The sequence below is a fragment of the Vigna unguiculata genome, chromosome 2 (genome assembly GCF_004118075.2).
Source record: "Vigna unguiculata cultivar IT97K-499-35 chromosome 2, ASM411807v1, whole genome shotgun sequence".
Lineage (NCBI taxonomy): Eukaryota > Viridiplantae > Streptophyta > Magnoliopsida > Fabales > Fabaceae > Vigna > Vigna unguiculata.
Genome location: NC_040280.1, coordinates 7,520,587 through 7,546,989, shown reverse-complemented (window position 1 = coordinate 7,546,989; position 26,403 = coordinate 7,520,587). Strand labels below are relative to the sequence as shown.

The following is a 26,403-nucleotide window of genomic DNA, read 5'->3' as shown; positions in this document are numbered from 1 at the left end:
ACAATTAGAAGTTGAATCCTCTTAACAAAAAATAAAAAATTGAATCTAAGATGTGAACATTGAACACCAAGCATATTCCCAAGATGGATTCCGTTCATATTAACATTGATTACATCAACTCAAAGTCAATTTTTTGTTCATAAACATAGTATTTTAGACACAAAGATATGGTTCATGCCAGAACAAAAATGAAGCATGGTTCATGCCTTCTTTAGTTTCATCATCATTAATATTATTCATTTGCAATGACCAGGTTTAAATATTCCATATTACCTACTATAGTAACCACTCCACTTTCTTTAGTTAGTATATATAGCACACACAAGTGCTTAGGATTAAAGCATAGCAAAGATGGGAACTGAACTTCGAACAGATTCCACAGACTACAGGACAGAGCTTCTTTCCCCAAATATAGCAGCAGAGAATGTGTCCATGGCTAGGCAACCTTCATGGAGGATCAACATGGATGAACATCGGTTACCAGAAAGGCAAATGGACTCTCATTTTGGCTTTGGATTCTTCATCAGAACACTAAGTATGTATATGTATCAGTTGACATTTTTTTTAATATTCTCTTTGTGAAATTGACCTTTCTGAGATGAAATTTGAATGTTTATGATCTCAGAAAGACAAAGGAAACTTGCTGAGTATTACAAGAGGCAGGAGAGGCTTCTTAAAGGGTACCAAGAAGTGGACTCATACACTGATTTGGGCATGTTACCAGGAAATCAATCAGAGGTTTTGAAGAAAATATGAACTTTTGCTAATTTCTTGACTATTTTTTTTGGGGGAGAAAGTGCTTTTCATTGACTTAATTTTCATCAAATTTGGTTCGGTTTCTGATATTTTCAAATTGATGAATGGATTCTTCAAGTTTTTGAAAATATGTAACTGTGACTGTTTTCTATCTATCAACTTATTATTTAGTGATGATAAAAAACAGATTTAGCAAATAGTAAATGACCAAGAACATTTTTCCTTAAAAGGGTGTGTTTGATGATGCATATGTGATTGGAAAATTTTGATTGCTCAGGATGATATGAAGGAACTTGAAAGGAGTGAGAGGGTGGCAATCTATGCATCTAACATAGGGAACATGGTGCTGTTTACAGCAAAAGTGTATGCTTCCGTTGAGAGTAAATCCCTGGCTGTTATTGCATCAACTCTGGACTCACTATTGGATCTCTTGTCAGGATTTATACTTTGGTTCACTGCTAATGCTATGAGAAAACCAAATCATCACCAATACCCTATTGGCAAGAACAGGATGCAACCTGTGGTAACTGTTTTCTCTTTCATTTAGAAGTTTAACAAATAAAAAAGTATGGCTTCATATATATATATATATATGCAATACCAAACATCCATGGAAAGGGAACTTGCATAAACAAGTATTGGTTATTTATGTTTGGAACTCAAGTGTGAGTTTAGTTCACACCTTAAATAAAAATGAGAGAGTTGAAAAAGACACAAAAATTAATAGATTTTGAATTGGAAGTGATATCAATCCCTAAAACTCACATCTCGTTGTTTTTTAATCTACTTGATGAATCCATCCACGAAAGACTCATACTATAGAGTTTGATCAGAAAAAGAAAAGCCATAATCTGAACATATGAAAATGCAGTCTAGTGGCTGGTGAATGTATAGAAAAATAGGATAATATTTGTCACTGGAAACAAAATCACACTTCACATTCATTACACATCAGTACAAATAGATAGAAATAGAAAAACAGTTACAGACAGCTACGAAACTGTTATTGACAGTTACAAGATAACAGTCACCGAGGTGAATTTAAATCATACCTTAAATAGAAATAAGAGTTGAACAAACATATAAGGAAAAGGAAGAAGATACACAAATTCACAGTTTTAAGAGTTTTAAGATTTTATATCAGAAGTGATGTTAATCCCTTATATAGATTAGAATTATCTTATCATTGTTAAATCTGTCTAATAAATCTCTTCTCAAAAGACTCATCAATATGGAAAGGACTCATTTTGAAGGGAAAATTCCTAAAAACCTAAATGTGAGTTTAAATCTCACATTTTATAGAACTGAGAAAGTTGAGTAACATGGAAAAAGAAAAAAAGAAGATCCATGAATCAATTGTCAAAGTTTTAGGTTGAAAATAATTTGATATTGTTTTTTTTACTCAATTCTTATTTTGATATATTTGTACAGGGTATAGTTGTGTTTGCATCAGTTATGGCAACTCTGGGATTGCAGATTTTGTTTGAATCAGGAAGAGAAATCATCACAAAGGTACAAATAAAAATTAAAGTGAACAAAAAATCATGATGGAGAATGAACAATTTATGTGTGATCTTTTTCATGAAGAAAAAAACGAAAGAAGATTAGCATATGTAATCAAGTAGCATTGCTTGATAGATTCTATGTTAACACAATCTATGCTTCATTTATAACAGACTCAGCCCGAGAGGGATCCAGTGAAAGAGAAGTGGATGGTAGGGATTATGGTGACAGCCACTTTGGTAAAAGTTGCACTAATGACTTACTGTCGCAGGTTCAAGAATGAAATAGTGAGGGCCTATGCTCAGGACCATTTCTTTGATGTCATTACAAACTCCATTGGTCTAGCCACTGCAGTTTTAGCCATCAAATTCTACTGGTGGATTGATCCTGTTGGAGCCATCCTGGTATTAGTTGTTAAATTTTTGAACATTTAATCACAAAAACAAGTCTTGAATGCAAGTGTTACATATATTTGAGGCTATGATGAAAAGTAATAACATGAATGGAATGGAATGCAGATAGCCTTATATACAATAAGTAACTGGGCAAAAACAGTGATGGAGAATGTGTGGTCATTGATTGGTAAAACAGCACCAGCAGAATACCTTGCAAAGCTAACATATCTGTGTTGGAACCATAACATGGAGATCACGCACATAGACACTGTGAGAGCCTACACATTTGGGTCCAATTACTTTGTGGAGGTAGACATTGTGGTGTCAGAAGAAATGTCACTTGTTCAAGCACATGACATTGGAGAGACACTTCAGGATAAGCTTGAAAATCTCCCAGAAATTGAGAGAGCCTTCGTCCACATTGACTTCAACACAACTCACAAACTCGAGCACAAGCCCAAGGTGGTGTAGAAAACCAAAAGAAAAATATTAGGCCATGTTTTAAGAGTGAGTAGTTTGGATTTGATTAGAATTTAGGCTTTAAATTTTGTTTAGTAATTGTGCATTATAATTATCCTTGTGAAACAAATTTATTCTGTGAAAGTTTTCTTGCAAAAATATTAAGGAGGGGATAAACGAGTGGAATTTTAATGTACATTTGTTTACTCACATTATATTCATTATCATTAAATAAAAATTCCATATGTAATGATTTTTCTCTCTTTCATTTTAGTGACTAAAGTTCCCTAGCATAGGACATGGACACTTAATCTCTTCAACGATATTTGGTTACTTTCAACATTCATTAACTCTTATTAGTATAACAGTTAAAATAATAATGATTTTGTTACCAAATTAAATATATTTATTTCATATTATGATTATTTATTATAATTTAAAAAACATACATGTAAAATAAAATAGTAATCATTACTTCTTTCTCGTTATATATCGTAATGCTATTCAAAACTAATATAAAATATTTATTCCATAATAGGCGTTTTTTTCTGTTACTAATTCTTTACATATAAAATAATAAATATATATAACTGTAAAATAAAAAATTGTATGCACTTCCTGTAAACAGTATTGTGATAAAATAATAACTATTCAAGAAAAATAATATCAATTACTAATCACAGTTTATTAAAAATAAATTATGTGATTATCTTATTCATAAAAATTAAAAATACTACATTATTTAATTTAATTATGCAGTTAAAAATAATCTAACTATCTTAACTCCAAAAAAAATCATTATTACATTAATTATCTTAATTTATTTTTTTCATTTCAACACTAAATTAACTATAGCTAATAATAAAAGTAAAAATAAAAAACACAAAAAAAGTCAAGAATGTGAAAGTTACAAAATTTGAGACACAAAATTATGGTAATGTTTGTAACATAAAACATACTTATACCCCTTCTTTTAAATATTTTTCTAGAGTTTATCTCTTCTCAGTAATTGAAGGTAGTTATGTTTTTCATTTACATGCTTCATAGTATAATGATTCTCCCATATTCATTCCCGTAAATTAATTCTTCCCAAAATTAAAGTGTTTGAAATATAGCTGATCGCTAACAATCGCACACCTCTACCACTCTGTATAATGGTGCCCCCTAATTCTATTAATTTTCAGAGCAACTGCAATATGTTTGATAAAATGCCCGAGATCAAACAAGCATATTTTCTTACATGCATTAGATACAACTAGTAACAACTTATGTCTTTTAACCAAGTGATGCAAGTTTCGAATCTAGCTAAAGTAACTTCAAATATAGAATGAACTAAGTTTGAAACACATGGTGCCAATATGCACACCACTAAGCAGTTGCCGATGGAAGCACCGAAAGAGACAATTATTCATGAAGTGTAAAACAATTTTATTTGTACAATACTCAACTTGAAGGTAAATACTGCCTTAAATAGATATTAAACAGCTGAAAAGAGACAATTCTTACAACCCCTACCAAACAAATACCAGACCTCTGTTATTGATATCAACTGGACCACAAACACCGACAGGGACATTGTCACAGTAGGCACCATAGTTATGTTTGAATGAAGAGATCACTGATAGTTACCAAAAGAACACCAATGCTGACATAACTAATGCCTTTATGAGATGTGTGTTTGTTACTTACAAGTAAACCAACAGTGCCACTGAATTGTTATATCTCATTTTCCCTAACCTCAAATTGATCTAGACTCATAGGTGAATGAACAAGTATTGCCCATTTTGAGCATTTTGAGCATACTAGTAATCTCGGAGTACATACATGAAATGAAGAATATATGATTTCAATATGGTGAGCTTCTCCAATAAAAGTTAGAATTGGATACGAAATTTTACAGTCAGGACTTACTGTTCTATTAGAGTTCACTCCTACCTTAGCATCATGGACCAAATAGGGTTGTTTCACAAACATCAACACTGACCAAAGTTTTGCCACAGGTTAGAATAGTTAATACCCAAAATTCTGAGGACACAACCTATAACCCAAAATTGAGGAGTCCATCTTTCATTTGCACATGGGGCTCACGCCTCCATTGCCAATTCAATCTTGACCAAGGTATTAAAATTCGCACCTTGGAAAATAAGACCGTGTCCTGATTTATATATATACCACAAGGCATCCCACAACATTTTTAAAGCAAAGAAAAGACTAATTATAGTCTTGGAAAGTGGTAGACTGATTAGTTGCATCACAAGTACACCGATCAAAAGTTAGGAAAAAAAAAACCTATAATTCTATTTGCCATAAATGCTACGTAATCAATACCAATAATTTATCCAATATAATAGAAAAAATTAAACTAATTATCTTACTCTATAGAGTTCATTTTAAAGGGAGATGGTTGTGTAAGAAAATTTCTTTGACTTTTGATTGAATTACCTTAAAACATAAAAAGTGGTTTTCATAGGCAACTGCTAATTGGGGACATGTAGGTGCCATGAAGTATGATCAGATGATGAAGTGATACAATAATCTCTATTCAAAGGCAAATTCCATGCACAAAGTATGTGTTACCTCTATACCTAAGAATTCTATTGTCAGCTCCAACACACCACATATGGCCCTGCAAGTCCAAATGCCCTTTCATTTCAGCCATTTCCCACACAAACTTGAAAATCCCAAGTGCCCGATCCAACTGCTTCACACCACGCCCAACCATCTTCTCACTATCTGAAGTCAAGATTCTTCCCATAAACAAGCAAAACCTGCCATTACTTCCATTGACCCCACCGCACATGTCTACTTCAATATCTACCACCCTTCCATAGAGGTAATACAGTAATAAAGTGAATAAGCAACGAGAGGAGTGACCCAACATTTTGGAAAGCTTCTTCCTCACAAGGCTTTCTTGATGCTGAGCTTCCTTATATCCAACATTCTTGTCAACCGAAACATCCCTTATGTGCAAAAGCCCCTCCTTCGTGATCTCAGCCTTAGCTACATGCAACTTTAACCTCGTTTCCTTTCTACAGCATTCAATCAGATCATTGAACATCACAAGAACATCTTCCCATTTTCGTGAGTCGGTGAAATCAACTTTAGAAGATGAAAGCTTCATCCATGAAGAAGACCCAGGATCTGAAAAGACACCAATTTCAGTCAGAAAGTTCAAACAGCTATGAACAATTTGGGCACCCAATAAAGCATTGTTGTTTAAGCCCCGAGAAGACAAACAATCCAAATCAATTGCAAAACCATTCAGAACTTCTTTAAGTGCACCAGTCCATATGCGATGCTGAGTAACCTGGGAGCAAACTTTGTGACGAACCAACTTCCTTTGTTGAGCAGAAACATTAAGAAAGTTGCTCACTTTAGTTAGTGAATCAACCACCATAGGCTCTCTTTCAGTTGCTTTACCAAAAGGGGTAAAAGATTCATTTTTTACATTTGAAACAAAAGAGGCCAGGACATGTTTCATTTTGTGTTGAACAAATGTCGACCCAACATACCCACGAACAAGGGACTTGAAAGTACACATGTCACGCTCAATGTCATCGTCAAAAAAGGTTGAATTGCTCTTCACATCAATGAGTCTACCATTAACTGCATCCACATTTGCTAGTAAATGGGTCAATTCCTTCACCTTGGGAAACTCATTATGATACCATTGTAGGCTGAGAGCATCATTTGAAGTGTGATAAAACATCGAATTCAGGTAGAAGGCTGCAAACTTGTTGGTTCTAATAAAATGGTTTCCATAGTAACGTAGCTCCAAAAATCTACAACCCATTGTGCCGAAACTAAGTCACCTTCCAAGCAAGTAAAACAAGACTCAAATGACTGTAAGAAATGGTACTTGTGACGCATCAACAATGAATGTAGAAAAATAACAAACACAAGAAGCAAGCAAACAATCCATTCAGTCACCTTGGGACGCATGGCCACTTTGACCGCATCAGCAAGCTCTTCGACACCTTAAGCATCAGAGCTCCTCACCAAATTCAATGCCTTTGGCCATATAATTTCGCCTTCAGCTCAACCTACGTCTAACCTAAACCATGCAGCAAATAAAACAGACAAAAAAGGAAAATAGACTAAGGATTTACCATCACTAATCTTCAAGAAAATTTCTCATTTCCAAATGCAACATCACAATACTAAAAAAGAGACTATCATTTAAAGCACTAGAGCTCCACCCACTACAAGAAAAGCAACAAAAAGTGTCCCAATAAAACCCTCGCTCCAAACCAAATACCGACACTTATGCAACGGCTTAGCGTGCGGAACGAGCCCTTTCTTATACTAGGGTGACAAAGTCATTATAACTAGGGTTGTCAAGCCGTCTCAGAAAAGCAAAGGTGAAACCCAAGCTTAACTCGTCACGTTCCTTTTTTATTTTTTAAAAAGTATTAATAGTAATTAGGGTTATGCCCTCACTAAAATCTAATTTTTTAAAAAGTTGTTGTTTTTTTGTGTGGACTAAGCCCTTGCTAAAGTTTTATTTTTTTTAAAAATATTGTCTCTTGCATGGGCTAAGCCCTCACTAATGTTTTACTTTTAAAAAAATATTATTACTTGCGTGGGTTAGGCCCTTGCTAAAGTTTTATTTTTTTAAATAAATATTACTTCTTGCGTGGGTTAAGCCCTTTCTAGAGTTTTATTTATTTTTTTAATATTGTTATTTGTGTGGGCTAAGCCCTCGCTAATGTTTTACTTTTTAAAAATATTCTTACTTGCATTGGGCAGGCCCTCGCTACAGATTTAATTTTTAATATTAAAACCTTTTGTAGCATCAGTTTGGGCCTCGCTACATATATAATTTTTAATTTTTATACCTCTTGTAGCATCAACTCTTTCCATTGAAATTTAAATTAATATACCATTTAGCATTGGAGAACCAATGCTTGTTCAGTAAAAAAAAAATCAATGGTTCCTCTATTTAATGGCCAAAACCAAAATGCATACAACCTAATTGAACAAATATATATCCCAATTTCGTATCCAGAAACCAAAATGCAAAAACCATACTAAGTAAAATTTATATACAGCTACAAATCACATTTAAAAGTCTCATAAACTATTAATATAACAAACTAGCTAATTGTAATTGAAGATAACAATTATTTAGTTTAGCCATTACCTTGAGATGAAACTGACCAATCAAAGAAGCACACTCCACCACTTCAGCACAACGTCTTCACCACCAAGGTACCTTTTTTTGATGTTGTGATCAATTATTAGTTTAAATTCTACACACAAGCAAAAAAGATAAAACTGTGAACCTAGCTCATAGGTCTTGTTTTTTAAGTTATCCAACTCATTATTGTAGTACTTCTATAGTTAAACATAAGTAAAAAAAAAATACAAATGGATGGACTGAAATATCTGTTTTCTTGTTTTTTCAGCATATGGCCTTTGTATGTCAGACTCAACAGTGTGCCCCTATCAGTAACAAGGCAATGAGCAACATAGTTTTCTTGATAGGAACAAACATATTATGTCTAAGCCAAAATAACTCAGACTCCAATCACAAAGAAACAAGGAACACATACAGTTGGATAATATAACAATAAAATTGGGGGAAGCAAGAAAGTGCATTGCAACATCAAATAAGAAAAACAAAGCACTAAAAGAGATATACCAATTACAAGCCATGGCAGCCACACTTTTGTGAACAAGAGCAGCCACAATTTTCAAAGAGTTTTTTATTTTGTTTATTTAAAAAGAACCTTTGATAAGTTGTTTAGAATTAGTCTTTTGCTCTATTTGCTGAATTTTAGTCTTTAATGGCCTAATTGTGAACGCAATCTGATAAAGGTACTATATAATGAGTATTAAATCAATCCTTATATAAAATAAACAAATCTAACTTCCAAAATGTTATGTTTAATGAGTTTGGTAACATTGCCAGTATAAAATATAACCAATTGCCTGTGACTTGTCAGACTCTTAGGCTATCAGTCACAAGCAACAAAACAGTATGGCACTAATTTAAATGAAAAAAATAATGCTAGATAGTCAAATATGGTATTCTTTCTTTTTCTAATCTTGGCACTTATCTTTGGTGAAAGAGGAATTTCGGCTAATTTACCTCAAGGCCAATTGCGTGGTGTCTTTTACCTTTACCAACTTCGACAAACATTAAATACAAGAGGACAAGTCAATCAATTTAAGCAAAATTATTACCTATGAAATACAGCTACAGGGAGGCAACAATAAGTACTTGTCAAACGTAAATCTTTATCAATACCATAAAAATCTTATAGTTCTATTTATCTATTGTTTTAAAGTTTTATTTAAGATTGATTTATATCATTATTGTGTACTTGTTAACTTTGAATATGTTTTTGTTTGCTCTTTTTGATTTTTTAGAGTGGTGACTCAATTGTGGGAGCAGCAGAGGTAGTGGAGAATGTAGGGAAAAGGGCAAATGAAACAGTGGTGGCTGTGGCGATGAATGGCAGGACAGTTGATGGCAGGACAGCAGGAGAACGGTGGTAGGACTGTGACAGTGCTGGAACCAGATGAGGATGTGGCATTGTAGAGTGTGTGAAGCAGAGGAGGTTGAATTCAGGACTCCCCTATCGTTGGAGTAGGAGCCTCAACGAGATTCGAACTCAAGACATTGGGTTTGTTGTAAGACTCAGATAGCATTGTTACGGAAAGGTTAACCCATTTATACAAGACCCCAAAATTCCTTTAACACGCACGTAGACCAATGCCGCACGGTTCGGAATTTCTGTCATGGCTGCTTCAAACCACCACCCCACAACACTCAACACAGCTGTATCTTAGATAACCAAATCATATTTCTGACATAATCAAATCATATCTTCAACAGGATCTATTTATAGATCTGATGTGAAGAGAGGGCTGTCAATGGACATTTGTAACATTACACCAGACTGAAAGAATACAATAACTACCTCTGTTAGTTTTAACAAATTGCCTCGGGATTAATTTGTTCTAAAGAAAAGCTACCTTTTACAAACTAACTCTACAATATTCACCACTCCCATGAACTCAAGGTCGTTGAGCTAACATGGAAGCCCATTCACTTTTGAGTTTGTTCTTAGAAACAAAAATCAAATAGTGCAGAGAGGTTTGGTGAGAACATCTGCTTATTGATCTTGAACAGGAATGTGCTGAACAAGAACTTTTTGGCAAAAGCCTTTTCTTGGGCAAAGAACAAATTGATCTCCATATGTTTTGTGTTTTGTCACAGTAAATAATATAAGTTGAAAAATGAACTTGAAGTTCTGTTAGAAGTGTTTGACCCGAGGAAATTCATCAGTAACTTGAGTAAGACTCCAATTCTCTGCTTCAACATTGGAACTTCCTACAAGTGGTTGTTTTCTGGACAATTACGAGGTAAGATTTAATCCAAATACAAAATATGGGTTCCTCTGGTAGATCTTTTGTTAGTAAGATAAGCATCCTAGTTAGCATCATAGGCGGCATAAGGGTATAAGGTTTTGACCAGAAGCAGCATGTTAAACATGAAGTCCATGATTGAGGGTGCCCTTAGGTTACCTAAGAATTCTCTTAATAGCAACTCAAGAGGCTCGGATAGTATTGACTTTTTTTCACATAAAGCTTATTTTGGGTTTGGTGAAGATTTGTTCCATTTTTGAAGTATTTAGACCTAAACATCACAGGGGAGAAGATGGCTTATTCTTCAAGCATATTTTCTTTTGCAATAGGTCTTTGATATACTTGCTTTGAGTAAGTAAAACTGATGCAGTAGGAAGGTGTCTGACTTCAACACCCAGAAAATAATTAAATTGCCTTTGTTTGAGAAAGATGAGGCTAGTGCCTGTAAGTATAATATCATTTACAGAAGGAGCTGATTACTGTATTTGAATTTTCTAGAGATAGATGTCGTCTGCTGCATTTAAATTCTCTTGGTGGGTTTTGGTTTGGTTTCCCACATGCTGCATATGATAGATACTGGTTGTAGTGACATTGCTTTGAATGCAGCAAAGAAGATTGCAAAATTGGTTGCAAAGTCAACCATGGCTAAGGTCGATACCAATGTTGTGGACACAGTACAATACATATGTTCTGAGGATTTGGGGCATCTTGGAGATGGCCATGACAGTTACAATTGAATATGACACTATAGCTAAAAGTTTATGGAATTATATGTTGTAAATTTTAGTTGGAGTTTACGGCTGTCTTTAATTTAGGAGTTTTGCTTTCAACTTTGTTGGATTAAGGTGTTAATAAGCATCTCCCTTAAGTAGAGTAAGTTTAAATTCATCTTTTTAATTCACATTTTAATCTTGCTAATCACCACATATTGCTTTAACATTCTACAAAAGCAGAGCTAAGTGGCAACCGGTAACACACAATTACCATTTTCAAACTATGAGCCAACTAATCAACACAATACCAGAGGATTTTGGGAGATGGCTTACCAGATTTGTGACATTATTCACCTCACAGCTCGCAACCACACTTTCTTCGTGTTGTCCACCCTTAGCTCGCCAACACATACCCGTTTTTCGCCGCTTCAAAACGACCAGTTACATCACCCAACTTTCGAAGACCTTCCACGGCCAAAACCTTAGCTTAGTCACAAAGAGTTTATTAAATGATAACATGGGATTTGGGAGCATAATGCTTACCAAATAAAAAATGGAAATGTAGGAATCAGCAGAAACGAGATTTGATCGAGGCAGCAAGAAACGAGTTTCTCTTCTTCACCAGAGAAAATATGCAGAACAGAGGGGAGAGTCTTCGCGAGTGAGAGGGAGGAAAAACGAAAACCCTTTCATTCTACATATCATTATTTTGATTATATCATTATACATGTTATCATTATTTTTATTTTATTATTATTATTTTAATTATAAGTATATATAATATGAGAAATAGTTTTAAAAAATGTATATAGGAATCATCACATCACATGGTATAACTAACATAAAAATATGTATAAATTATATGTATATATTAATTATTTTATATATCATAGGAATAATTAATGTATAATTTTATATATCTTATAATTAATTGTACATTAGTTAATAATATATATATATATATATATATATATATATTAATATCACTATATTTGATTATATTCCAAAATTATAACAATAATTATATCAAATGTATTTATGATATATTTTAAATTAGTTTTTCCCTTGTATATCTTACTTCCTCGTAGCAATTGAATCATTTTATTATATTCTAATATTTGAAAAAAATAGAATCCTAAGCTCTTACCCATGAGATAGAAAAAAAAAAGTGGCTAACGAAGGCGGGAAGGAGATATGAGCAAAGGGGGAAAACCAAAAGATTTGGGAAATGTAAGGCCGTGAGGGAGGAAAAAAGTTAGAAATGATTTTTGCTCACATTTTTTAAATAAATTATTATTTTTGTTTTTAAAAAGTATTATTTGTTTGTTAAATTATTATTTTTTTTTTTAAAAAGTATTATTTGTTTGTGAAATTTTTGCACATGTTCTATTTTTTTTATTTTTATAAAGTTTACTTTTTATATATAGTCATTGTGACCTCACTTATGAGATGTTTATTTATTATTATTTCTAAGATATTCAAGCACATACAGAGCTCCTTCACAAAGTCCAAATATACAAAGTTATTATCATACTTCTACTTACACTATAATCAGATCCTAAATATTAGAAAGTCTTTGACAGGTGGATCTCTCGATCTGGACCTACCTACCTTGTAAAGACACCCTAAGAATTCTAGCACATCCCTTACATATCTAGATAAGAACTCAAATTAATTCAATTCAAAACTTAATTATAAATTTAAAAATATTATTATTTACTTTCCCAACCTATAAATCTCTTTTAATATAATATATATTTACAAAGAGGAAAAAAACACATAAATAAACACTGCCATAGTTATGGTTTAATAAAACTAACAAATTTATAAAAACAATACAAAGAGTTTGCTAAAACAAAAAATCATTTAAAAAAATAATAGATATAAAGGGTTAGGTCCTCACTAAACTAATTTTAAAAAAGTAATACAAAGAGGGCAAAGTCCTCGCTAAGATAAAATTAATTTCTAATTAAGAAATAATTAATAGAAAGGTTAAATAATTGCTAAGCTAAAACTAATTTTAAAAGATAATATAAAGAGAGATGACCCCTAGTTAAACTAAAATTAATTTTAAAAAAACATAGAGAGGGGGTCTCCCTAATGGATTAAATTTTTAATTTTTTTAAATATTATATTTTATAGGAAGTTTATGCTTAAAACTATTTAATTAAAAAAGAAATTTTTGTTAATGTTCAATAATATTTTAAAACATAATACATAGAGAGGGTTAGGTCTTTGTTAAGCTAAAACTAATTCAAAAAGTAATATAAAGAGAGATAAAGTCCTCGTTGAGATAAACTGAATTTTTAAAGTATAAAATTATTTAAAAAATAAAATAGGTAGAAAGGTTATACTAGGGGTGTCAAAACGGGCCAGCCCGGCCCATTTTGACCCGGCCCGATTTTGGCCCGTATTAAACGGGTCGGGCCGGGCTGGCCCGACATGGTAAAACGGGTTACATTTTTTGGCCCGGTCCGCGGGCTGGCGGGCTGGCCCGCCAGTTTTTTCTGATCTGTATAATTTTTGGCCCAATCAGTCATATTTTAATTTTGAATTTTTTCACATATGTACAACAACAATGATCTATTATCACAACACAAAATCAGTCAGATTCTCACTTTTCTTACTACAAGAGGATTCTTTAAGTTTTACACTATCATCCATATCCTCTTCAACTACATCAACATTCTCAGACTCAGTACACATATTTTCAGTTTCATGATCTTTACTTGGAGGAGGATTAGAATTAGACTCATGCTCATCCATGATATTAAATCTGATTCACTAAATCCTAATACAAACAAAACAAATAGAACCACAAATAATGTTCAGCTTTAAAAGTGATTCAAAAAATCAAATACATGTCACTAAAAAATCAAATTCGACAAAATTCAGCAAGATCAACCTCCATACACATTATTAGTCACTCAAATAACCGAGTCACTCAAATCAGGGCTTGTACAACAACATAACACCATCAATAGACATATGAATATGGAATTCCTTAAAAAGATAGTAAATAATTCATCAAAACAGCAAGGGTGGTGAATAACAGAAAATCAAAACAGCAAGGGTGGTGAATAATTCATCAAAACAGCAACACAATTACACCATTATACAACAGTCCAGTCCAACACATGGTTACCTGAATATTGCTCCAATCCAAATAAGCGGCAGCAGCTACGCAAATTGAAATTGGGGAAGATTTAACGATGAACATCCATTAACGGCAGCAGCAACAGCAATTACGATTCATGGTTCACAGAATGGGTCGTGGTGGTCGGAAATCACAAAATCAGAAATTTAGGATTAACAAAATTGGGAATTTAGGTTACAAATCGGGTGAAATGGAACCACAACTCAAATTAGGAACATATTTGTCTTCGCGGTGGTCGTGGCGGTCGGAATCGTCTGCCAATCGCAGTCTGACGGTGGCTCCGCTGTTTTCGCGGTGGTCGTGGACGCTGTTTTCTCCAAATAGCGAACGCCGTGGTGGATGTCAAGGTGGAGGAGAAGAGAAGCGGGTATGGTTAGCGACGACGACGTGGTGGCCTGTGTGTTTCGCGGTGGCCAGCGGCGACGTAGCCAGGGCAGACAATGGAAATCGGAGAGAGAGAGTGCGCGGAGGGAGAGATTGGGTGGGTGGGTGGGGAGCGCAAACAGAGAGACAGTGAGTGAGGGGTGGCCTGTGTGTTTGGCGGTGGCCAGCGGCGACGTAGCGAGCGCAGGAAATCGGAGAGAGAGAGTGCGCGGAGGGAGAGATTGGGTGGGTGGGTGGGGAGCGCAAACAGAGAGACAGTGAGTGAGGGTGAGGGATGCTGAAATATGCACGTGGGTGGGATATTTTTAATTAACTGGTACGGGCCGCGGGCTGGCCCGTTTTGGCCCACGGGTTGGCCCGATGGGCCAGCGGGCTTGACGGGTCGGGCTGTATGGGGTTGGCGGGTTGAATTTCTTGACTCGGCCCATGTTTTTTTTGTCGGGCTGGCGGGCCGGCCCGTCGGGCCCAGCCCATTTTGTCATCCCTACTTAGACCACTTGCACCAGTTAGCAACCCCACTGGAAAAGATCCTAAAAGAATAAATCTGCACTCCCTACCTTGAATCAAGGGGTAGGTGCAAGTGGTTTTGGATGCATTGGAAATTGGAAACCAAAGCAATCCACGCCTCAAATTAGGAATCTTCCACTTTCTATCGTCCTTGAAAGAACCGTGACTCGTGAGGTGATGAAAAGAAAACAATTTGCTTCAATTTTGAGATTGTAAATTTATAAATTGTGTTGTTACGTGTAAGATTTGTCGTTGAAAAATCAAATCTTATTTATATTAAGGCTTAAATACTTATATGGTACTTATTTTTGTAGTGTTTGTTGTGGTTGGTTCTAATTTATTTGGAATCAGGCTACCATGTCCTTTTCAAAATTCTATCTCACATATTTATACACTAACAGTTCACGTAATTAACAAAATGAAAGACATAATACAAACAGCGTTAGAGAGTAGGTGGAACAGAATGTCTAAGAAATTTTGTTAGGATAGACTTTTTTGGTTTTTTTTTTTTAAAACTTGGCTCCGATACCATATTAAAAAGTGGAGTTTAAGTCTAACTCAATTTCACACAACCGGCTTGTAAGATGAGGTTTGTACCTCACTTACATACTATGAAATTGTCTTATTTTATCTTTAGTCGATTTGAGACTTCCAACATAATATTCGCTACTCATTTAAATGACATGACATAAAATGATCAAATTAAACACATTAAAAAAATGAAGATCATTTTAAACATTCCAAAAAAATTAAGATCAACGACACTCAAGACTACAAAAATGAGTACCAAATAAATATTTAAATCTTATATTAATCACACAAAAACAAAGTCTTCATTTGGACACGTGTCGACAAACAAAGAACTTAGAAATATATTAATCTAGTAACTCTGTTAACAAACTTAATATATTGGATCTTAATAATTGATGGACCTTGACAGTGATCTGAAATTTTTTGATGATTTATTTTTCTTGAAATTAATGCGAACTTCTTTAAAAATAATTATCTATTTTATTAATATTATTTCAATTTCTATATAGACAATAAAACTGCTCAAGAACGGCACCTTCGTGCAACTGGTTTCTTTTTTTATGATAAGAAAGATGTGAAAAAGGAATCTGTTTCAAACGTCGGCTGCTATCATTGACCACAAAATAGTTATCCCCAGCTCATTTCTCGTGTCTCGTAATATTAGCTTCACATCTTATTTTCGTGTGAAAACGCCACCTTACGTATGAATCTCTTTGGTGTGACACATTATTATGCCCCCCTTTTCTTTTGGTACTATTTTCCTTATGTTATACGATTTTCCATTTGTCCACTCCATATTGAATTTCCTGCTTTGTATTCTCTCAGATCACTCCAAATCCCCAACAACAAAAGATGACATAAAACAATAACCATTGAATTTGTATCCCTGGCCTACATATATTCACCAAGTAGCCAGTACAGTTTCTGTGACATCATTGATTATTAATTTCCCATAACTTATATTATCTTTTTTTTTTCTTAGTCTAGTTCCCATACGTTTTTTACTTGTCATTAGTAATCGCTTGTGTCAGGAAAACTGCTTTCTTACGCATGTGCATCATCCTGTATTAAATTGACTATAATGTGTTTGTTTTAATGTTGAGGTAGAAATTATTTATTTTTCATGTTCCTCTCCATTCATAATTTTCTATCACCGTACACAGATTCTCCCTCACCATAACCCCTCTCTCTGTACTACCAAAAATTTTCTCTCCGACCAATCAGTCACGTGACCACACATTACCTCTTCCACAATTCCATGAGGTTTGTATTGGTGGCAGCTGCATGAGTCAACCTGGTATTTAGTTGGGTGTTCAACGCGGTTTAAGGTGGTTAGACAAAGTGTTGTGGTTGTGTTGTTGTTTACATGGAGAGAATGAACAGTGGGGGTTCTTCAATCAGAAGACGTTCATTAAGCATATCAAGTCACGTAAGCTATCATACAGATAATGATGGTGAGAATGAGAGTGTTTCAGAGGCTGGAGACATTGGAGATCGAGCTCTTAGAAGCAAGAGGTTTAGTGAGAGCAACAGTTTCCGTTTGTCCTTTGACAACAGGTCAGAAAAAGAAGCTGTCGTTTCCATTCCAGAGGAACACAGATCGCATCCCAATTCCTCTATTAGGCCTTTGCCTCCTGCTTTCACATCCCTTTCCCCTCTTTCCACTGATGGAATTGTACGTTCTGAAGACATAGAACATGTGAGCTTCAACGTTTGATTTTCATGTCGTCCCGAGATTTTTGGTTTCTGTGATTTGGTTATTAATTAACCATATGATCTATTTTCAGGACCCTCCTAAAGGTTTGCCAGAGTTCCTGGACTATACTTCATGTTTGGTTCATTTAGCGGTTTTTGGAATTCTTGGGGTAATATCTCCTAAACTTTTGCTGGTGCATAATGGATTACTGGTATTTGCCATTGTTTCAATTAAGAATTCTATTGCTGAATGAGAGGCTATGGCAAATTTCAGCTGTGACAATGATACCCTTTTTATGGTCAAATTTATATTATGACATGCAGTTATCCACAAAATTCTAATACACAAACCGTAAAAACAATATGCAGGTCTTAACGAGATATTTACTGCATAAGTTATTTGGCCCTGGGGTTGCCCATGTGACAAGCGACCAAACCATTCTTTATGTTGATCTTCCTGCTAATATGGTGTGTTCCCTTTTCCATCTTCAATATTTTTGCGTCTTGGTTACCAAGAAATTTTGATGGGTTCACAAAGACTAACACTCCAGGGTTGTTTTGATGACCAGGAACATAAGTTTCAGACATTATGGTAGTAACTTGCTTAAAAGAACAATGTATGTTAAATTCTTAAAATCTATTGCTTTTCAAACAAGAGAGAAATTTTGTGCCACCTTTAAAGATAGAGTCTATCAAAATAGCAATGTTTGACTCTTGAGCGTCAAGTAGTTATTCCCTTTCTCGTTACAGAAGATTATCTGGCTTTGTATTTTCACTTCTTAAATCCTTAATCTACAGTGTACATACACCATTGAGCAGTTTTTTAAATCTTGTTATAGTAGAATTAATCTGTCCTACTTCTTAAATTTGGTGTCGAGGGACACTAGATTCCTTTATGTATAATGCAAATTCGATTTTACTTTTTCCATATATAACCATCGTGTCGAAGCTTCAAAGTCCAAACTTAAAACTTAGAAGTACTGTTAGGAAATTTTGGTATTCACTCGTGAGGAAGCTGATTCAGACAATCTAATGCAAATTTTAACATTCTTTCCAGATTGGTTCGTTTCTTATGGGTTGGTTTGGTGTGGTATTCAAAGGAGACATATCTCAAGTGTCAGAGCATCTAGCTATAACAATAACAACTGGTTACTTAGGAAGCCTTACAACCTTCAGTGGTTGGAATCAAAAAATGCTTGAACTCAGTGTTTCCGGGCATTGGCTCTTCGCTTCACTTGGCTTTCTTTTAGGTAAACGAGTGGATTTATAATATTTTTTGTTCTGAGCTATTTTGTTTCAAGCATAGAATTTATTTATTTTTGGTTCAAAATTTATCCCATAGTGGATGAGTTGATGATTTTATTTCCTTATGATGCTAAATTGATAAGATGAATTTGTTTTACAACTACAAATTTTCAGGTTTATTTCTCATTGCATATTCCATCCAGTTTGGGATTGAAATAGCCAAGGGTTTTAGGTGGCTCCTCCACCGGCTGGGTATTAGTTCGGAAAAAGATGTTAATAAGATGAACTGCAAAGTAGACAGCTACCGTCGTCAGTTGATAGTTATGGTGATGTTCTTGGTTATATTAGGCATATTGTGGGGTGTGAGTGGTGCATTAGTAAAGGCTGAGTTCAAGCACGGTGGTAATGCTGCACAGTTATGGTTTGCTTGCATGGTTGGACGCATGGGTGTGTGGATTAGATGGTTCTTAGCAAGGTTAAACGGGCGTGGATTGGGAAAGGAAGGGTTGTTTAAATGGATTCCATTCGGGACTTTAATTGCCAATGTATTAGCAACTTGTATTATGGCTGCACTTTCCACTGTGAAGAACGCTGTAAGTTTCTTTGTCATCATTCATGTTCAAGTCCCCTCTAACTGCATTGCTCAATCTCTATGCTAGAATTCATAGACTCATAGGTTCCGAATTAGATATGACAGTAAGACTTATTTGTGTTGGGAAATTGGCTTTTGTTGAACTTCTTTGGAGAGTACCATGATTAATTCTTGCCCTTATTATGTCTGTTATATATTACATAAATCATAAACATTATTTACTTGTCTGATGCAGGTGAAGACCAGAGATTGTGATACTGTTGTAGCAGGAATACAGTTTGGCCTAATGGGGTGCTTGAGCATTGTCTCTACTTTTGCTGCTGAGTTTAATGCAATGAGAGAAAGCAATCATCCCTGGAGAGCCTATACCTATGCCGTTATTACAATTTGTGTTTCATTCTCATTGGGAATACTAATATACTGCATCCCTGTCTGGACAAAGGGGTTTGACATTGACACGTAGAAATTGAATAAGGCAAACTTGTTTAGGCAACGGCTTTTTTTTTGCCGAGAATGTGTTGGCAGTTCAGAGAAGCAGAGTAATGTGTCTATACTATTCTTCATAGTGAGTTCTGTCAATATTATGATTGGCTGTCAAACGAGAATTTCAGCTGATAGATCACGTCTTAGATGTCATTTCTTGATGTAAAAAAGCGAACAGAGGAAGTGTGAAAACGTTTCAATCGTGTAATAAATTCATCATTAACATGAGTTTTCACAAAAATTGTGGTATTGTAGGAGTGAATACAGCTGAATGAAAGGTTTTCATGCACTCCTTATTGTTGACTATTCAATCAACTTTGCTGCATGATTAGCAAAGATGCTGCAAGTGCCAATCATTCTTTGGTGGATCGTTACAATAATATCACAGGCTTCGATTTGTGCCCAAGAAATGTAATGGTATTGAGATATTACAATGCAAATGAATGAGACATATTTGAATGACTAAGAATATGCATGAGATGAATTAAGAACTGTCAAACCACGTAGAATGATCAAATTTGTTCTCAAAAACCAGAACTTGAAAAGAGCCTAGAACTGGTCACAGGAACTGGCAATAGCAAGTAAAAATTATGTACAAACTACCTAGACTTGCCTAGTCTAACTATACAAATCACCTAAAGTAGCAAGTAACAAGGGCAGCTCTCCTCAAAAGCTTCTGGCTGGCGCAGGTTTCTTCAAAGTGCAGAATCTGTCTATTGGAGTTCTTCAAAGTTGGTAGCAGGTCATCATTTCAGGATCAGCAGGTTTCAAGTCTTGGTCAACTTCTCTGGCAAGCTTCTCATGTGAGCATTCAAATACCGCTGGTCAGGTTCAACACACTTCCTTCAGCAACTTATGTCACTGGACCGACTGCTCACTGCACATACTTTCACAGCACTAAAATCACCAGCTGAACATATCATCTCAAATGTACTGCACCTTCAATTATCAGCACCTAAAATCTCAATTTAAACAATTCTACGTAAAAACCACCCCACCACCTAAAAACCTCTCAGTTACCTTGTTCAAGTACATCCAAACCTTCATCAAACTCCAAGAATACCACCCGTTTGTCGAGGCCTTCTTGAGCCAAAAGAAAGCCAAGAACTAATCCAAGAAGCATCCTTGCTCCTTCTTCTCCTCTTTGCTTCCGCAGCACTACTGCAAGTTCTTGATCTCAAGAACCATTATCAACCTTTCTTAGTCGTGCCTAATCCATGTGAAAGCTTATCAACCAAGGAACTTATTCAAAGAGTCAGACCCCCCCCCCTCGTTGATCCAAGAAGGTCTCCATCCATCACTCACCCAGAAAACTTATTCCGTTAGTCCAAGAAACCTATTACAAGCCTAAGGAAAGAGCTTGGTTCAAAAAACAAGTACTATAGATGAGTTCCTGTAATAACTCAACTGCTCAGGAATGGCCATTGAACCAGAGATGATGGTGATTGAACGAGAATTTTTGGAATTTTGCAAACTTTCCCAGAGACCAATCGCTGAATGCAAACTCAATTAACATTGCCATAAATCATTTCTCTTCAGGAATCTTGTAGTGATATTATCCTGGACTAGAAGGTACTCCTTATCCGTCATTCTTTACCAACAAGATCACAAAAATGAACAAAATTTGATTCCATAGCTTGATATTTGAGTCAACCATGAAAAATTGAGTGTATGTTCCTGAAACGTAAAATACTCACTCACTTTAATAGCCAGGATGCTTTGTTACCAAAAGTCCATACAGGAACAAGCTCCATGCCTAAAGTGGTGAAAGCGATGACGATCCCTTACCACAATTTCACGATCAAATGCTTTGGAGATTAACTTTACAACAGTGTGGCAATCATTACAAATGCGCAAGTTCTTCATAACTCTGATTGGAGTTGGTGGAGCAATAGTGATAAGCCCAAAGGCGACTGCAAGTTTCTCACTGTGCCTGAAAAGTGCAGTTTCCTTCTCTTCATCGTCTATGTCTAGTGAAACCTCACTTGTGGTAGGTACATAGCCCTCAATCTTTAGTTTTGTTGCCACTTCATCTAACATGTGCGCAATATCACTTATTTGTGGGTGAGTCTTATCTCCAGCCAAAAATTCATGAACTATCCCATTTACTTCAATCATGCTACAACCAGGTGTCTTTACCACCCCATGTTGTGTCATAATTCCCCTAATTTCGAGAACATTGCCCCAATTTCCTTTTGAAGCATATATATTTGACAATAATACATGGAAACCATCATGGTTAGGCTGAAGCTGAATAAGTTTTCTGCCCACCCTCTCTCCCATTTCATGGTCATGGTGTTTTCTACAAGCCCCAAGCAAGGCACCCCAAGTGGCAACATCAGGTGCCATTGGCATACTCTCAATCAGTTCCTCCGCTTCTTTAAGAAAACATGCACGTCCAAAAAGATCAACCATGCATCCGTAGTGCTTAATATTAGGCTCTATTTTGTGTTCGTGGATCATGGAACTAAAGTAGTGACGCCCCTCATCGACTAGGCCCATGTGCCGACAGGCCCCAAGAACTCCCATAAATGTTATCTCATTAGGAAGTGTATTACTTTTTTTCATATCTGCAAACATGTTGAGTGACTGTTCTACCAAACCATTCATTGCCAACCCAAGAATGATTGCATTCCAGGTAGAAACCCCCTTTTCCTCCATCGCATAGAAAACCTCCAATGCATTTTCCACACACCCGCATTTCACATACATGTCTATAAGAGTGGTGCTCAGTATAGTGTTAACCTGTAATTTATTTTTATTTATATATGCATGAATCCATTTCCCTAAGTCCAAAGCAGCCAAATGAGTGCAAGCCGAGATGGCACTCACTAAAGCAGTTTCGTTTGGCCTGACCCCATGAAGCTGCATTTCTTGGAACAATGCCAAAGCCTCCGAGAAACATTCATGTTGAGCATAACCAGATATCATGGCACTCCAAGACACAACGTCCTTCTCCGGCATGGAATAAAACAACTTCTCAGCATCTTCAATCGAACCACACCTCAAGTACCCAGAAATCATCGAGTTCCAAGATATTAGATCCAAAAGAACACCACCATCATCAAAAATTCTTTGCGCATCCACTATCTCCCCGCAACTAGAGTACAAATGTATCAAAGCATTCTTGAGACTAACATAATCTTCAACCCCAACTTTCGCCGCCAAACCATGCACCAACCTCCCCATCTCAGCATTCAAAATTCGCGAACACGCGGATACAACACTAACCACAACGATCTCATCCACTGCCACCCCACTCGCCTTCATCTCCACAAACAAAACCAACGCCTCTTCACACATCTCATTCCGCTCATAACAAGAAACCATCGCACTCCACGACACCATGTCCATATCCCTCCCTCGAACTTCATCAAAAATCCGCCGCGCCTTCTCCACACACCCCTTCCTTCCAAAGAGCACAATCATGGAATTCGAAGCAATGGTGTTCCTCTCCGGCATTCCCCTATACACACGTTCCGCCTCCTCCACATTTCCCGCCTGAACATACCCCGCCAAAACAGTATTCCAAGAGACAACATCCGACACAGGACTTTCCTCAAACACCTGGCGCGCACTGGGCATGCTCCCACATATTGCATAGAAGTTTATCAGTGTGTTCCAGACGTACACATCTTGATGGAAACCAAACCTCACGACATGTGCGTGCAGCTCCCTTCCCTCGAACTCGGACACCCGGGCAGCGCAGCATTGAAGGAGAGTTGGGTAGGTGTAGTTATCGGGTTTTGCGTGTTTCGCAAGGAAGAGCTTGTAGAGTGTGAGGGCTTGGTGGGGGTTGTTTTGGAGTTCGAAATGGGCGCGCATGATGGTGTTCCATGTGAAGGCGTTGGGGTTGTGAAGATGATTGAAGATTTGGAGGGAATAGTGGAAGGGAACGAGAGCGGAGCGAGTAGAGAAGTTTATGAGTCTGCTTGCGGCGTAGGGGTCTGCGATGAGGCCGGTGAGGATCGTTTGTGAGAGAATCTCTTTGAAGTGCCTCGGCCATTCGCACCGCTGCGTCTAACGTCCACACCTTCATGCTTCGTCTCCTGCTTCATACTTCAACTCACGCGTCTTCATTTGCTCACTACAAGAAAATAAAGGATTAGCGTCGGCCAAAAACGGACGCTAAGGAGCTAAAGCCGACACAAATTCAAATGTATTGTCGGTTCAGTGTCGGATAGAGAACCACGAAAAAACCACCGAAGCTAATTCAAGATGTGTCGGCCAACGGACACTAATTTGAGTCTGCAATAGCGTCGTCCAGTTGACATAAATGAATAGCATTAGTGTGGGTTAGCCAAAGCAAAACAATAAAAAAATATAATAAAACATTAATAATAGCGTGGGTTAGAGAACGTTAAGAGCAAATATTATTTTAAAATATTCGGACGAAGTGTGGGCTGACCGACGCAAAATATAAAAGATATTCTAAGGGAGTGTGGGCTAGCCGACACTAAACACATATGGTTGGCACGTGATCGATGTCTATTCTTCATACCATTATTCATCCAAAACATATTCTATCTTTTAAATGCTCCTGTTTCATCTTATACAAACACTTATACTTTATATTCAAATTCATATATCTACAAATCTAAACTACCCAAAGGATCATTATATAAGATTCACAACAAAACTGCAATGGCAACCATTTTCTAAAACTTTGATTCATGCTTTCCCATTCAATTTCCTCCCAGAAAAGATAGAGGATTATGGGTTGTACATTATTAACAAATAAGACATGCATGCCTATATATTCTATGAATGAAAGATTTTAAGTACCAAAATCTATGCATGGCTTAATAATGAAACTCAAGATTTCGGAAAAATACAACTGTGTGTGGTTCTGACATTTTAGAATCACATTTTGAAGGCTAGGAAGGTTATAAAGTTTTGGTGTGTGGTATTTCTTGTCCTTCACCTTTTTAGGGGAAACCAATATACTAGAGGCCTATTCTTGGAGTCCTAAAAGAGTCTAAGTCCTAACTGCAGTGTTTTGTTTTCAATTTTATTCACAACTTGTTAACATTTTTTTTGTTCACTCAGAGTATCAGATCAAATAAGATTAGATTTGATTAATCAAAACTAATGATTTTTTAATAATGTTTGTTAACAAAACACCTGCCTTCACTTAACCATACAATTTGAAATTCTTGATGCCAAGAGAAATCAAGAAATCCAACAATAAACCCAGCCCTTAAAAGCATGCCACCATTCCCACATACATTTACATCAATCAATAATCAATAAACCTATGCAAATATATATCAGGGGTTGGGAAGTTACCAAGTTATTTCACAGACCACTGTAATGATGCCAAAAGGGACCAACTTCCTCACCCTTGTGGTCTACACCAAAAACACCACTCCAACATTGCAGGACCACCATTCCAACACTGCAGAAACCTATGCCAAGAGAAATCAAGGAATTTAACAACTGAAATTAGTTTCAGATTAAATCCCAAACACAACATACGGTTCTTCAACATAACATATACCCTTGCAAAACTAAAACTAATTTTAAAAAATGGTATTAAGAAAAGTTCAAACCCTAGCCAAGAGAAAAATAATTTTTAAAAAATCCAAAGAGAGGGTGAGGCCTTCGCTAATGGATGAAACTTTTATTTTTTAAAATTATTAAATTCTATAAGTGGTAAGCTAGTCGAAATATCTTTTGTTGCGTCCATGAAGCCGACACTTATTTGTCTCCAATTTTTGGCCCACGCTATTTTCTGATGCTAAATGAATGGATTCTTGTTGTGATCTATTTGCTGCCACTCCTAGTAATCTTGCAACCAAAGAAACATCAATTCAAAGTCAAACAAAAAGTCCACTAATCTCAATTAGATGTTAGCCTCCACACTCAAAACTTAGAACCCAACATGTAATAATCAAAACAAACAATACCCAATGAGGTAATGCATAAAACAAATAAAATCTTGATTCATTTTGCAAGATCTTCTCTGTAACCTAGATGAACAATTTGACTTCCACACAACATAGGAGTAAAAGGGAGCAAACAAAAGCAAGAGTGGTTAGGAGGGAGACCTAGCTTTGGAGTTAAGGCTAGAAGCAAAGCGATACACAATGCCCATATGAAATGAAGAGAGAAGGTAAAGAAAATGAAGCAATAAAGCACCCAATGCAAATGAAAAATGAGAGAGGGAAGAGAGTTTGCGTGGTGTTTGTGAAATTGCAAGTTTTTTGTATCGTAAAATTGAGATTCAATCACTCTCTTTTAAATTGCAATACTAAAAGAGATTTTGGTAATTTGGTAAAACCCTAAGCACAATAAACGAAAGAGAAGAGATGAATAGTACCAAGCAAACCACACACAATTCAGCTTCGACAATGACCGAGTCAAAAACTCATTGCTTAAGGTTCATGAGAACGATGAAGCGAAGAACCGGAATAGAGGGAAAATAGCAACATTGTTTCCTCGGTTCTATTCAAGTGGATTATGTAGTAGAAAAAAAACCTATGATTTTTATTTAATCAAATGATATTTCTTTAAAACTAAATAATATATGTAGAACTTGTGATTACTTATAAATTAAAATAAATTACATGAACATTTCATAGGGCTCTTTTCTAATTAAATAGT

At 35.8% G+C, this 26,403-nt stretch overlaps 4 protein-coding genes across 8 annotated transcripts; 2 read left to right on the top strand and 2 right to left on the bottom strand.

The window, feature by feature from the left end:
* The first annotated feature begins 327 nt into the window (after positions 1-327).
* On the top strand, positions 328-3,299 carry LOC114168200 (metal tolerance protein 10-like). The gene is made up of 6 exons (XM_028052939.1): positions 328-535; positions 626-738; positions 1,034-1,279; positions 2,188-2,268; positions 2,433-2,663; positions 2,778-3,299. Exons 1-6 carry the CDS (start codon positions 352-354, stop codon positions 3,123-3,125), a joined length of 1,203 nt encoding a protein of 400 aa, XP_027908740.1. The 5' UTR covers positions 328-351; the 3' UTR covers positions 3,126-3,299.
* A 2,257-nt stretch (positions 3,300-5,556) lies between these two features.
* LOC114173967 lies at positions 5,557-11,895 on the bottom strand. Of its 5 annotated transcripts, none has more exons than XM_028058679.1 (5): positions 11,747-11,895; positions 11,537-11,668; positions 8,257-8,365; positions 7,044-7,167; positions 5,557-6,925 (listed from the first exon to the last, which is right to left on the bottom strand). In XM_028058679.1, exon 5 carries the CDS (start codon positions 6,904-6,906, stop codon positions 5,656-5,658), a length of 1,251 nt encoding a protein of 416 aa, XP_027914480.1. In that variant the 5' UTR covers positions 6,907-6,925; positions 7,044-7,167; positions 8,257-8,365; positions 11,537-11,668; positions 11,747-11,895; the 3' UTR covers positions 5,557-5,655. The 5 variants fall into 5 exon arrangements, with proteins under 5 accessions (XP_027914480.1, XP_027914477.1, XP_027914479.1 ...); XM_028058676.1 differs by having other exon boundaries at positions 5,557-6,916; XM_028058678.1 differs by having other exon boundaries at positions 8,257-8,328.
* Positions 11,896-17,148: 5,253 nt separating this feature from the next.
* LOC114173631 (fluoride export protein 2-like) lies at positions 17,149-20,038 on the top strand. The gene is made up of 6 exons (XM_028058122.1): positions 17,149-17,481; positions 17,570-17,647; positions 17,847-17,945; positions 18,535-18,727; positions 18,897-19,315; positions 19,550-20,038. The coding sequence occupies exons 1-6, from the start codon at positions 17,149-17,151 to the stop codon at positions 19,775-19,777; spliced, it is 1,350 nt and encodes a 449-aa protein (XP_027913923.1). The 3' UTR covers positions 19,778-20,038.
* A 130-nt stretch (positions 20,039-20,168) lies between these two features.
* On the bottom strand, positions 20,169-23,779 carry LOC114173630 (pentatricopeptide repeat-containing protein At3g62890-like). Its single transcript, XM_028058121.1, has one exon. It carries the CDS (start codon positions 23,620-23,622, stop codon positions 21,520-21,522), a length of 2,103 nt encoding a protein of 700 aa, XP_027913922.1. The 5' UTR covers positions 23,623-23,779; the 3' UTR covers positions 20,169-21,519.
* Positions 23,780-26,403: the final 2,624 nt, after the last annotated feature.

Bases quoted from the DNA above. Each gene is read 5' to 3' on its own strand.
- LOC114168200 (XM_028052939.1), top strand. From the start codon at position 352: ATGGGAACTGAACTTCGAACAGATTCCACAGACTACAGGACAGAGCTT. The intron at 1,280-2,187 runs GTAACTGTTTTC...ATATTTGTACAG, and splicing joins AGAACAGGATGCAACCTGTG to GGTATAGTTGTGTTTGCATC. The intron at 2,664-2,777 runs GTATTAGTTGTT...AATGGAATGCAG, and splicing joins ATCCTGTTGGAGCCATCCTG to ATAGCCTTATATACAATAAG.
- LOC114173967 (XM_028058676.1), bottom strand. From the start codon at position 7,099: ATGCTTAAGGTGTCGAAGAGCTTGCTGATGCGGTCAAAGTGGCCATGC. The intron at 6,917-7,043 runs GTGACTGAATGG...AAGGTGACTTAG, and splicing joins AAGTGGCCATGCGTCCCAAG to TTTCGGCACAATGGGTTGTA.
- LOC114173631 (XM_028058122.1), top strand. From the start codon at position 17,149: ATGGAGAGAATGAACAGTGGGGGTTCTTCAATCAGAAGACGTTCATTA. The intron at 17,482-17,569 runs GTGAGCTTCAAC...ATCTATTTTCAG, and splicing joins GTTCTGAAGACATAGAACAT to GACCCTCCTAAAGGTTTGCC. The intron at 17,648-17,846 runs GTAATATCTCCT...AACAATATGCAG, and splicing joins CGGTTTTTGGAATTCTTGGG to GTCTTAACGAGATATTTACT.
- LOC114173630 (XM_028058121.1), bottom strand. From the start codon at position 23,622: ATGCGCGCCCATTTCGAACTCCAAAACAACCCCCACCAAGCCCTCACA.